At 41.8% G+C, this 12,335-nt stretch overlaps 1 protein-coding gene across 3 annotated transcripts in view; it reads left to right on the forward strand.

The window, feature by feature from the left end:
- The first annotated feature begins 1,483 nt into the window (after positions 1–1,483).
- The window catches only part of LOC308301197 (DENN domain-containing protein 3-like), a 57,943-nt gene continuing 47,091 nt past the window's right edge, over positions 1,484–12,335 (forward strand). For all 3 annotated transcript variants that reach the window (XM_080745092.1, XM_080745094.1, XM_080745093.1), the window contains exons 1-2: positions 1,484–1,610; positions 11,637–11,829. In XM_080745092.1, the coding sequence (XP_080601218.1) occupies positions 11,740–11,829 (90 nt within the window). In that variant the 5' untranslated portion in view covers positions 1,484–1,610; positions 11,637–11,739. The remainder of the gene's footprint in view (positions 1,611–11,636; positions 11,830–12,335) is intronic.

A 12,335-nucleotide genomic window follows, 5' to 3' on the forward strand; every position in this document is an offset into this window, starting at 1 on the left:
ATTTGATCATAATCAACCTACCGGTATCTGCATGGGTTGCTGTGGTAACAATTTTCAATTTAGTAATGCTGAATTTATGCTCCATTCATTGTATGATGATGTCACTTTCCCAACATAGCTGATCTTCAGCCTCATATAACACGTTGCATCGCAACACACGACCAAGTAAATCAGACTTTAGGAATGTGGTTGAAATTTGATTCACAAACATCTTTTCCATGTGGTTATGGCTGTTCAGTCTTGATAAAAAACAGTCTGATTCCAAAGTGGATTGGCCAAAAATCTGATTTGGTCTGGCAGTCTGATAGCCGGCTCCATATGGAATATGATTAGGAGGGACTTGTCAGTCATATTGGTGTAACCTATACATAGTAGGACATAGGCTACAGTAGTTTTATAGATAGATATGATAAAGGTACAGTAAATTCTGGAACTTACAGAGTTATCAGTGAAAGCTATTGAACCTACTATATTGGTCAGCTTTGTTGCAATCAAAATGTACAAATAAGCTCTAGGAAGCAAAAAAGGAAAATAATATATATATTTTTTTCAGTGAGCAGGCTATTAGTCTAAAAATATATCATCTATTTCATCCAGGTGTCAATAGTTTAGTATGTTTTGTCCACTCAAAATAGGCTAAATTGAATATTTTAAAGAATGTAATATATTAAGCACGCCTAGGCTAATAGTTCACTGCATGTCTTGAAGAATAACAGTTGAAATTTGTTGAACTCAGGAATAGGAACAATGCTGCATAAAAATGGATTAGGCCTACTGTGGGCTACTACTGTCTGTACGTTTACGTTATGGACAGTAGTAGCGCGCGCACACGCGCACACACACACACACACACACACACACACACACACACACACACACACACACACACACACACACACACACACAATAATGTATTTAAATTTAAAGCATACATTTTCCCACTCATTCACATGATATGCATATCAGATTATTTTGGAGGCAGCTTGTGTTTTATTTGGACAGGCACAGGAAGACGCACGCACCACACGTGGTAACTAACCTGAACTAAACCAGGACGCATGTGCACTTATTGAAGGAACTCATCTTGGCCACTGTCTGGACACGATTTTTGTGTGTTTTTTTAAACCCATATCTAGTCGCCCATGAACAATCCAATCCAATCTATATTTCAGAACATATAGGCCTATATCACAATAAAAACTCAATTAATAAAAAAAGTTCCACTTTACATTTTCAGCAGATGCAAATTGTGTGTGTGTGTGTGTGTGTGTGTGTGTGTGTGTGTGTGTGTGTGTGTGTGCGCGCGCGCGCGCGCGCGTGTGAGAGCGAGAGAGAGAGGGGGGCACAGAGCGCGTGGTGCTTGTCTTAATCAATCAATGCGCAGTGTGTTGTGTGTTGTGTTCATACAGGAAGCAGCTAGCAGACTGTCAAACACTACAGATCCACGCACAGATAACTTCACGAGTTCACCACTGGGATAACAGGAGGATCCACTATAAGGCTTCGTACTGAGGAGGTTTAGGCTACTGTAGTCACATAGTCATAGAAGTTAAAAAGTAGACTATAAGAATGAATGAGAAGCCCGACGGATGACTCTGGACTGTCATCAGGTTAGTGCTCATCATGACATTCGCACACAAAGTTTTCTTTGACAACTATTGACGGAGTCACGGAGAGTTTAAACTTTTCTGACACTCGATACATTGGTTATAAACGCATAGTAGGCCTACTGTGGTGTAAAGTAACTAATTAAATGTACTTAAGTAGCCTACTGTAAGTAAAAAGTACACCTTTGAGTTATTTGTAGGCTACATTATTTACAATTTCCAATATTTTTACTCTACTGCATCTTGGAAATGGATCCAATTGTCTACTTACTTCATTAGTTACTAATTACTTTGTAGTTTTTGATTATTATTACAAAACATACTTTATAGATCTGCTATTTTCAAAAGATTTGTATACATTTGAAAACTTGAAATGGGATTATGAGTACTTTTACTTTTGGTATGTTAAGTACATTTTGAGGCCAATGCTTTTGTACTTTTACTCAAGTACATTTTGAATTCTACTTGTAACCGATTATTTCTGCATTGCAGTATTGATACTTGTAGTACAAAATGTGATGACTTTTTCCACCACTGGGCTATAAATGCATAATGAAATATAGGCCTACACACTAGGCTACTGTACATGCATGGCATGCCTACATACGGTACATGTGTTTGTTGATCAGTTTAATTGAATATCAGATTTTAAGAGAACACATGCTGTCTGTTTTACCTGCCACTCGTGACATGTTGTTGTATAGCCTGTTTGGAATTTGATCACCTAGAAAGAATCACATGATCATGTTGTAAAACATGGTTATAAACTCCTCTAATCTTTAATAGCCCTAGAATGGCTGTGAAAGTATGTATTAGCATAAATAGGCTTATGTAATACATTAAATATAATTGCATTCACATACATTATGTCTACAAAGTCTGTCTCGAAGAATCATTTCATTTTAGGAGAAAATGGCACTGAGATAAACTGTTTTATTTTTGTCACCCACGTGCATGTGTTGTTGTCAATCGTCCTATTTTAGGGTCATTATTTAAAATAGTAGATGATAATTGCCAGATCCTGGAGCTAAAAGTGTGTTTCATATAGCCTAGAGCTATAACTTTCCTGTTTTGACATGAAGCTTTCAGCAATTGTGTTTTTATGCCTTTTTGTTAGCATAATTTAGGACAGGGTATCTATAACATCTGGAAACAGCCTAAGGTGAGATATCTTCTGTAGCTAATCTTTCAGGGAAGGACAGTTGATACATTTTTTGTTCTCTGTGAAAAAGATTTTATTGTAGCACATAAGCTTATGTAAGCCTAATGGTAGCTAGTGCTTTGTTTGCCTTGATTTATTTGATATATTGATCTTGGCCTCAATAATGTGTACAGGGTGTAGTAAACCTACTAGTGAAAGGGAATTATCTTCCTTTGCACAACCATCCCTGCCACAGTATATTTTATAAAGCTGTAAACTGGAAGAAGCACTTTGTGCAGTGCACCTGCAGGACAGTAGCCTATAGCAGGACAGTAGCCTATAATAGCAGGACAGTAGCCTGTATACAGCAGGACAGCCTACAGCAGTAGCAAACACAGTTTATTGCAACTATAGGTGCACATCAACCCAGTGATTACTGATCCAATGATAATAGTTCTGCGTGAATTAGTGTTAGAAGAGGCATAATTAAGCACAGCTATTTTTGATAACCACCCCCACCCGGCAGGCTATTATGCTTTGTTGTACAATGTTGGTGTAGTATTGAAAATAGCTGATCTGAGCGGGTAGATAATTAACTGTTAGTTTTACAATTTGAAGGCAAAAGTTTGAAATAATCGTGATATTGATTGGAAGTCATAACTCCCAGTACTGTACTGTACTGTACAAGGAGGCAGAGCAAAAAGCCTGTCATGCATGCAAACTGAAAGATAGGGAAATAAGCAGTGATGGAAATAGTAGCCTACTCACATTTCTTACTTAAACGGGAAGACCATCCATTTTCAATATTGAACTATGTCAGTAATATACCTTAGAGGAGTTGTGTGGAAAATAGAAAAAAAGTTCCCCCTCTTCTGTGTTGCCTAGAACTGGAGAATTGATTTTGGGGTTTGTATTGTAAAGTACAACTTGATGACATCACACCGTTGTACTTTACAATACAAACCCCAAAATCAAGTACAGTACTTAAGTAAATGTACTTTTTTACTTTACCCCACTGGAAATTAGTCAACTGTATCTTATTGCAATGTTGAGGCGGATCAGATTTCACATGTGTAAGCTAGACGTGCAATTATAATGAGTTAAGCAATGCTGAGGCAACTGTTTTAAATACAACTTAAACTAGTAATCAGCAGGAATTTTCTAAGGTTAACTTTGTGAATGAATAAGAAAGCACCGGGATGATTTGAGGTATCTTTGGACGACTAAAGTTAGCTGAACAGTAGTTTCCTTTACTGAATAGTTAGCGATTTAATTTGAATTTGAGTGTTTACTGTTTATGCCACATGACATTAGACTCTCTGTTTTGCTGTTTTGTTGTTGACTCATGGTCATTCTACCACAATACTGAGGAATACCATTTAGTTTGTTGCAACAAAATAAGGCATTGCCTGTAAATATATCAGTATTGAGAGTTTATATGTGTGTGTGCGTGCGTGCGTGTGTGTGTGTGTGCTCGAGTGCGAGAGAGAGCACTGTGTTTAGTTATAATATTGAAACATATTCTCTGGTCTCATTTGACCTTCTTTCCTATGTTTTTTCTAACACAACAGCTTCCACAGAATGAACACAAGGGCCAGTCCTCAGCAATTGAAGCATTTTATTCTTTATATTGTATCAATACAATATTCATGATCATTTGCACTATTACACAGAGACCACATGATTATACAGTATATATATATGTTACAGTATGTTCAAGAAACCAGTAAAAGTTGTCAAGGAGCACTCGTTTTGACGTTCACCACACACTAATCACCACCAGATGGCGACGTCAGCCACTGGATAAGAGAGTTACGTCACGCTTTGAACTCGCCGCAGACCGGAAGTGTTTACTCTTTATTTACTAGCCTAGCCTAGCCTAGCCTAGCCATTAGCTCCATTGTAGTCACTTGGACAGGGCGTTTAACGTGCGCTTGCCCAGGCCTTACGGCCTGGGCATAAATATAACGATTGCATTCACCACGGCTTCGTAACTCGCGCGGCGCTCCGCCGGCCGCACGGCCCTGGCCCGCTCTTCGCGGCCACTCGCGCCTGCGGCGCTCGGGGGCGAAGAGCAGGACCAAGGTCCGCTGGCCTTCGCGCTGCTTGGGGCTTCGTGGACCCAGGGGGGCCTCGTAACTCGTTTGGGCTTCGTGGATACAGGGGGGCTTCGGTAGCCGCTCGCAGTGTCGTGGACAATAGAGCGGCGCACCGCCTGGAGTACGTTGTATTGGCGACCGCTTGCTCCGCCCCGTGCCGCACCACGAGTGCTCCGCGTCTCGAATGTCCTGTTTCTCTTTAAAACCGTGACATATATATATCATAATGTCCTTGGCTTTACGGTGGTTATGGATGGACAGTTGTAGATCATGTGAAGTTAAGTACAGTACTAATGGAATACTAAGTAGTTGTTGACTCAGAAGGGGTAGTGAATAACTTCATGTGACTAGAAAGCTGCAATCCATGACATTTATGTCCTACCCGGGATTCAAACTTGGGTCCCCCCATGCGAATGCTGAAAATATCACTGTTGCTGAGCTATAACAGAAAGCCAGCTTGGGCAGAGGATTCACTGTAGTAGTAATTGCAGTTAATGATAAATGGAAGTGAGGAAACGGGGTGGAGAGTCTATAGCAGTTGAGCAAGTTTGTGGCATGTGGAATAAATGAGGACTTCAGTATTGTTTGTACATGCAACAGGAATGAAGGGAGTGGATCGCCCCACAACGGGGTGGCTTGGGCTGTCTGCAATAGCCGATTTACAAGCTTGCAGCGCTGCGCAAAGTGACGCATTGCGTGCTTGTAGATCTCTCTTTTGTGTTTTTCTCTGTTGGGTCACGACCTGAAAAGTTTGGGAACCACTGGTCTAGTCTGCTGTTGTTTGAGTGAGTCTGCTGAATGTGAGTGAATTTATTTGATATAATACTTTCACCATATCGCTGAGTAGGCCTAAACCAATTTAATAACAACTTGAGTATTGATTGGATGTAAGATGTTTCATTACCTTGGATGTTGACCCTTCTTTCAAGATGTACAGTAAGAGTACCTCCCCATCTTTCAAAACTGTGCGAAAATGTGACCGGCAAATCCACTGGCATGTGTTTTGTTTACGACATGATACAGAAATGCATCACTACCAGTCTGTAGATGTGCCATAAGGCCATGCTTCAGGATTGATTGCTACACGTGCAGCAGGTCAATGTTGTGCATGAATTTGCAGACCACTAACCCTGCCAGGGTTGGAGGATTTGGGATGTCATCAACATGGATCTGTCCCATTTAGCACCACCTTCAGGTTGATTTTTTAAAACACATTTTTGGACACTACTCCTACAGATTTAGCCCTAAAATCACGCAAATCGGTACACAGTATGTCTACACTCATCTCATCAACATAGATCTGTCCCATATAGCGCCACCATCAGGCCGCTTTTTTCAAACACATTCTTTGACACTGCTCCTACACGTTTTGCCCTAAAATCACGCTGCGACCTGACAGTCGCTTATCTCCCGATTAGGGAGTCTTATTGGTTTTTTGATACTATCAAAAAAACATGACATGATAACTTTATCTTGACAAAACTTCTTCCAACCACAAAAGCAGTTTATTAGCCACATGTTTTTATTCAACTGACAGTCTGCCACAACCACCCACACATCATCTCTGTGTCAGTATATCTGCCATGGCAACGAGTCTAATCGAATCCTGAATTAAGGTAGGCTATGCTGAAAAGGTATGCAGCAAGACCTGTCTGTCTGTAAGTAGACTAATTGCATATTAGACACACGTCTATGACTTCTATCACCAGCAGCAGCTCAGCATTTAGAATCAAAATCTGAATCAGCATTATTGTCACATCACATGATTACAGGTATAAAAGAGCGGGTCATATTATTTTGTGTCTTTTTCCAGGCTCTTAATATTGCAGTTATAGAAATAGGGAATTAGAGAGCATAGAGGGGAAAGGAACACAACACAGTCAATATAATAACAGCAAGAAAACAGACAAATCAAATCTACAAAGTCCAATATACTGTACACAGTATGGTGAATGAATAATTTGCAATGGATAGGTGGCACTGCACAGCGGCTTCTCCCTTTATCATCCCATTACTTGGGCTCTTATCACTTCTTATCAACCCATTGCAATGGGCCAGGAGGGCCATGCTCTGCCTACTGAGTCAGTCAGAGTGCTAATATTTACACTTTTACTATCTCCCCAGTGGGAGGCGGAGTGCTAATATTTACACTTTTACTATCTCCCCAGTGGGAGGCGAACCCGGGTCTTGGTTTTAGTAGCCACCCTGCTCTACTCACTGAGCTACCAAGCGGCTGACCAAACACTTTTTTTTGGTGCTTTTATCTTTTATCTCTAACTCTAACCCTAACCCTAAACCTAACCCTAACCCTAACCCTAACCCCTAACCCTAACCCTAACCCTAACCCTAACCCTAACCCTAACCTCAGTAAAACTATGGCTAAATCTAAAGCAAATCCTAATTTCCATCATGGATCCTGTGCAGCGTAAGCCACTGGGGTTGGTCGGTACCAACTGAGGGGATTAATGCTCATAGTGATTTTTGTCATGGTATACATGTCTAGAGTTAGAAAATATGTGATAGCCTTGCACCAGAGGTAGCTTTATGGGTGCTATCATGCATTTTATTTTATAACGCTAGGCGAAAATTACTTGGGTCAATTTATGAAAACATACTACTTAACCCCCCTATATAAAAGGTTTTTCAACTAGTTATGTTACCTCTAGGCATGCTTAAGAACACACTAAAGATGTAGGAATTTATATGTCTTATAAAGCCATCATTTTCAAGATGGCGTCCAAGATGGCTGCCTGGATCTTAAATAGCGTTATCTAACCCAAGGTTTTAGGGTTCAATGAATGTGGCTGAATCAGTGAAATTACCATCAGTTAATTATTTATTGCCAAATCCATTGTATTGCAATGATCCAATGATTGTACATCATTTTGTTAAAAATAACAAATTGTATTTCAGTTGTGTGAGGGAATCTGTGAACTTATGGTGATTCATATGGGTACCTGGGGGGGCATAGGTGTAGATTACAGTTATATATTCAATTGCCATTCAGTCTTAGGCCTATGTGCTAAAGGTCAGGTTAAGGTCTCTCACATCTTATCACTCCTTATCCAGGTGTCCAAGCAGGCAGCAGCTATGGTCACTGGTTGACATGTAGAGTGTTCACCTCACAATTGACATGTTATACAGTCATTCCTCAGCTGCATTGCAATACTGTTGCAAAGTTCAGCGCTGGAAATGCATGTGTTTGCATATGGAGGGCTGACAGGCAAGTTCAGTGGTAATAGTCTTGAGTGTATCAGCTGCACTCTGAAGTGGTTTGTATCAACTAGACCAAAGACATTTGAACAGTAGCCATTGTTAGGTCGGAGTCAATGGCTGTCTGTCTGACTGTCTGTACAGGAAGTGATGTCACATGACATACTTTTTATGCCCATATATGAGTCCTTCTGTACCACATCTCCATGTTTAGGCAAACTCCACACAGAAAGGCCCTATCGCCAACCCAACCTAGGGTGTGAGCGATAGGGCCTTTCTGTGTGGAGTTTGCATGTTCTCCCCGTGTCTCCTAGGGTTGATACCCTCACAAAAACATGAACAAACTCCCCCCAGAATGACAACAACTAGAATCGTCAGAGAAACGCTGTGGTTGGCCAGATGGTCAAGAATTGGCGCGACCTCAGCGAGGTCGCATGTCACCATGAGGTCGCATTCCACCCTCAGGTGTCTTACTAGTTGATAGGTATACAGTAGGTTGACAGGAAATGGGTAGAGAGATGGGAGGTGACATGCAGCAAAGGTCGTCGGGTTTGGAACTCGAACCAGCAACACGCTGTCAGGCCGGACTACCAGCGTAGGTGCCTGGACCACTACCCTGTGGCCCAGGCTAGCGTCAAGTATGTTTGACTCACAGTTTCATATGCATGGTAAAGCGGTGATACAACATGATGACAGGGCTCATCGTTGGTACGGCTTGACAGTTGCTAGGTGATAACGTAAAGAAGGTTTTATGATACTCCAGTGACACTTGCCTGGCTGTAATTGTTTTGTTGTTGTTTTTGTTTGTCTATTGTCAGTTTTTGTTCCCTCTCTCAATACTGTCATATACTCTGTATACCCTGGTGAAGTGAAATGCCAGGAAGGTATACAAAAGAATAGGAACCGTCCAAACCTTTCACCACAGTTACAGTACCAGAGAGTCGGCAATTTCTCTTTTTCAAATTTAAACTAGAGCAGGGACATGTTGTGGATTGGATTGGAGTGGCCACTGGATTTCTATTGTGCGTTCTTTTGTGTGTGTGTGTGTGTGTGTGTGTGTGTGTGTGTGTGTGTGTGTGTGTGTGTGTGTGTGTGTGTGTGTGTGTGTGTGAGTGCGTGCGTGCGTGCGTGAGTGCGTGCGTGCGTGCGTGCGTGCGTGCGTGCGTGCGTGCGTGCAGTTGTGCGTTTGCACAGGCCCAGTGCCCTCAGTGCCCTCCTCTGCACTCATGAGCCTAATTTGCCCTGAAGAGGAGTGGAGTTAAAGCCTGGAGCAGAACAGCAGAGCAGTAGGGAAATAAGATAATGCGCTGCTCGCTGTGAGGGAAGTGAGGAAGTAAAGGACGGACAGTCAGTGAATGATTCCTTGTTTTGCCACTTGGTAACACACAGTGTTCAATCCATTTAGTGATTCAGTTGTTGTCTTCTATAATCTTATGAATTCAGTCAGAGCTCTATCCTTTTCATGATCTAGTTCAGTGTAAGAAATGTACAAACATGTCGGTGGCCAGTTTCTATCCATTTTGACTCAAAATACGGTTATTCTACCGTTAAAGAGGCACTTATCACAAAGTCATCAGTGCTCATTTACATTCTGTGGGGGAAAAAAGCTAACATTTCTACATTTCGGGGTCCTTGTGTACAGCTCAACAGTGTGGTGTCCGAAGTACCCAATATTTTTGAGCGGTGGTCACACCGTCTCCATAGCGTGGCCGTGTGTGTAGGTATGTTTGTTTGTTAGTTTGTTTGTATGTGGGTGGGTCTGTATGTAGCCTCAAGCCTGTGTAGTACCTTTTCTGACCACACATGTTAAGGGAGGGGCGCTGTTGTCCAGGCCACACACACACACACACACACACACACACACACACACACACACACACACACACACACGGGGGGGGGGGGAAGAACCACCGCTCAGTTCACACGGGTGTGATTTTTTTCTACATAGAGAATCAGCTATAATGTCATAATAACAATCCGACTTGTCATGTGCGACGTGGTTGCAAAACTATGCTATAAGCTACAAGAAGCTACACATTAGGGATGGGACGATACACGATATTATCGTATATCGTGGTAAAAAAAACAATGATTGTATTGTGGAGATTTAATTTATCGTGATATCGTCCTCCGTCATGCACTGGGATCAATTCACCTTTTATTTGCCTATAGCTGCATATCTGGTACCACTTAAACCCTCTATAATTGGTAAAAGGTACTTACTTAATATACGTACTTGTTACTGTATTTTCTTCACTCTCTATCAAATGTCTTTGCCAAAAAATAACAATGTGTCACTTGTAGATCTGCTATTTTTTGGCAAATGTTTCGCCCCAGGATAAGGGATGTTGGGGATATTTAGATTATCACGATAATATCGTAAATCGCAATATCTTTGGTCACAATAATCGTGATATGACATTTTCATATCGTCCCATCCCTACCACACATCTGTATGTAGTCAGTCTAGTTTACTAAATGTAGCAGTGATTTATTATGCTGCTGGATGGCTTATTTCCAAGCTTAAAACTCTTTCTATAAAGATGTTCTGAAACATCTTTGGAATAAATGAACGGGAAATTCTCTTCCAGCACCGTTCAAAGAGTGGGCAGTCGCTGTTGAAATGCTGATAGACATCTAAAATTTCCCTGTCCTCTCATGGGGATTAGTAATGGCTCTGGTGAAGTCTATGACCTGTCAATGATCAAATAATTGCACAGGCATGGCTTTCCAATGGACATCATTTGTGGTTGGAATTTGAAACAATGCAGATGTTATCCCCTTTTGAGGAGGAAATCTGAATATTTAAATGTCTGCCCACGTATCATAACAAGTTACAACTTGGCTTGAACATGAGATTTAGGCTGACCATCATGTCTCCTTTTTGAATGTTTTCAGTGCTGACTTCGTATGGAACCAAAACTACACTACACACGTTAAACAAATTATTTTAACCCCAAGAGATTTTTCTTAAATAGAGGAACCTCTACTGCTGTTTCCAACTTACATTTCCCTTTCTAGGTTGCTTTTGGTTTCAGGAGGACTTGTATCTTAATGGGCTTTCACAGGAAAGAATAAGTCTTGCGTTGCCAGATGAATGGAGATCTGTGCCTACTAGTTCCTATCAATACATCTGGGGGTTTCCAGATGCAAGTAGTTGCTAGAGCGATGGTGAGAAAGGCTGCAAACACTGCTTTGGGAACCAATCGTCAATCATCTCACTGCCCCAATATGAAGAACTGCCCTAAAGACTTTGGATTGGTTCTGCAATGGAGTGTTTTCATATCATGCCCACATACTGTAAAATGTAAATAGACATCCACAGGTCACTAGTGGGCGGATGTTTGATAGAGCCATAATACATCTCACAGTTAAATGACAAATAAAGTGCTAAACATTTACATTTTCACTGGAACAGGTACACATTGTGACTACGTACGGTATGTGACTATCTCTATCTATCTGTACCTATTCTATGTACCTCTCTCTCTCTCTCTCTCTCTCTCTCTCTCTCTCTCTCTCTCTCTCTCTCTCTCTCTCTCTCTCTCTCTCTCTCTCTCTCTCCCTCCCTCCCAGTTCCATGGTTGTGTTGTGTGTCAGCGGTTCTGAGGAGACGTGGTTCTCCTGAGATCTATTGAGGTGTTCCTGGGCTCTAGAAGGTACTGTAGCAGTTCTGCTGATGGAAGACCATCCTCCTGGTCCTCCTGGTCTTCTGGAAGCCTGCGTGGTGTTGGGATCATCAAGTGACAAACTCAGAGAGCTGTACCAGGTAGAGTATGTAGCGCGTGCACAGTAGCTCGGGTGCTCAAAATCTCTACATCATGTTGCCGAGATACGTTCAGCTAACTCTGGGGTCTGCAGACCGCGGCTCTAGAGCCACATGTGGCTCTTTAGCCCCTGCCTAGTGGCTCCCTGTAGCTTCACATAATATATGTGGAAATTAACTGTTTAAATGTTTATTGTCTCCAACAGACCGAAAGCATGGGGAGACTATGTTTTCGCCCCTGTCCGTCCGTCCGTGCGCGTGTCCGGCTATATTAAAATTGTCCGTCCGTCCTTCTGTCCGTCTGTCCGTCCGTCTGTTACCAGGTAATCTCCGGCTGCGTTGGCCAAAACTTGTGCACACACACTCCCTGGATGCCAATTCAGAACCTCTGCCCCACATTATTCACATGGATCTTTTGTAGCACCACCATAAGGCTGATTCTTGTCAAACAAATATTTTGACAGTACTCCTACAGATTTTGTCCAAACATCACGCACATCGGTAGACAG

This window comes from Nannobrachium achirus, assembly GCF_963921795.1.
Source record: "Nannobrachium achirus genome assembly, chromosome: 2".
Lineage (NCBI taxonomy): Eukaryota > Metazoa > Chordata > Actinopteri > Myctophiformes > Myctophidae > Nannobrachium > Nannobrachium achirus.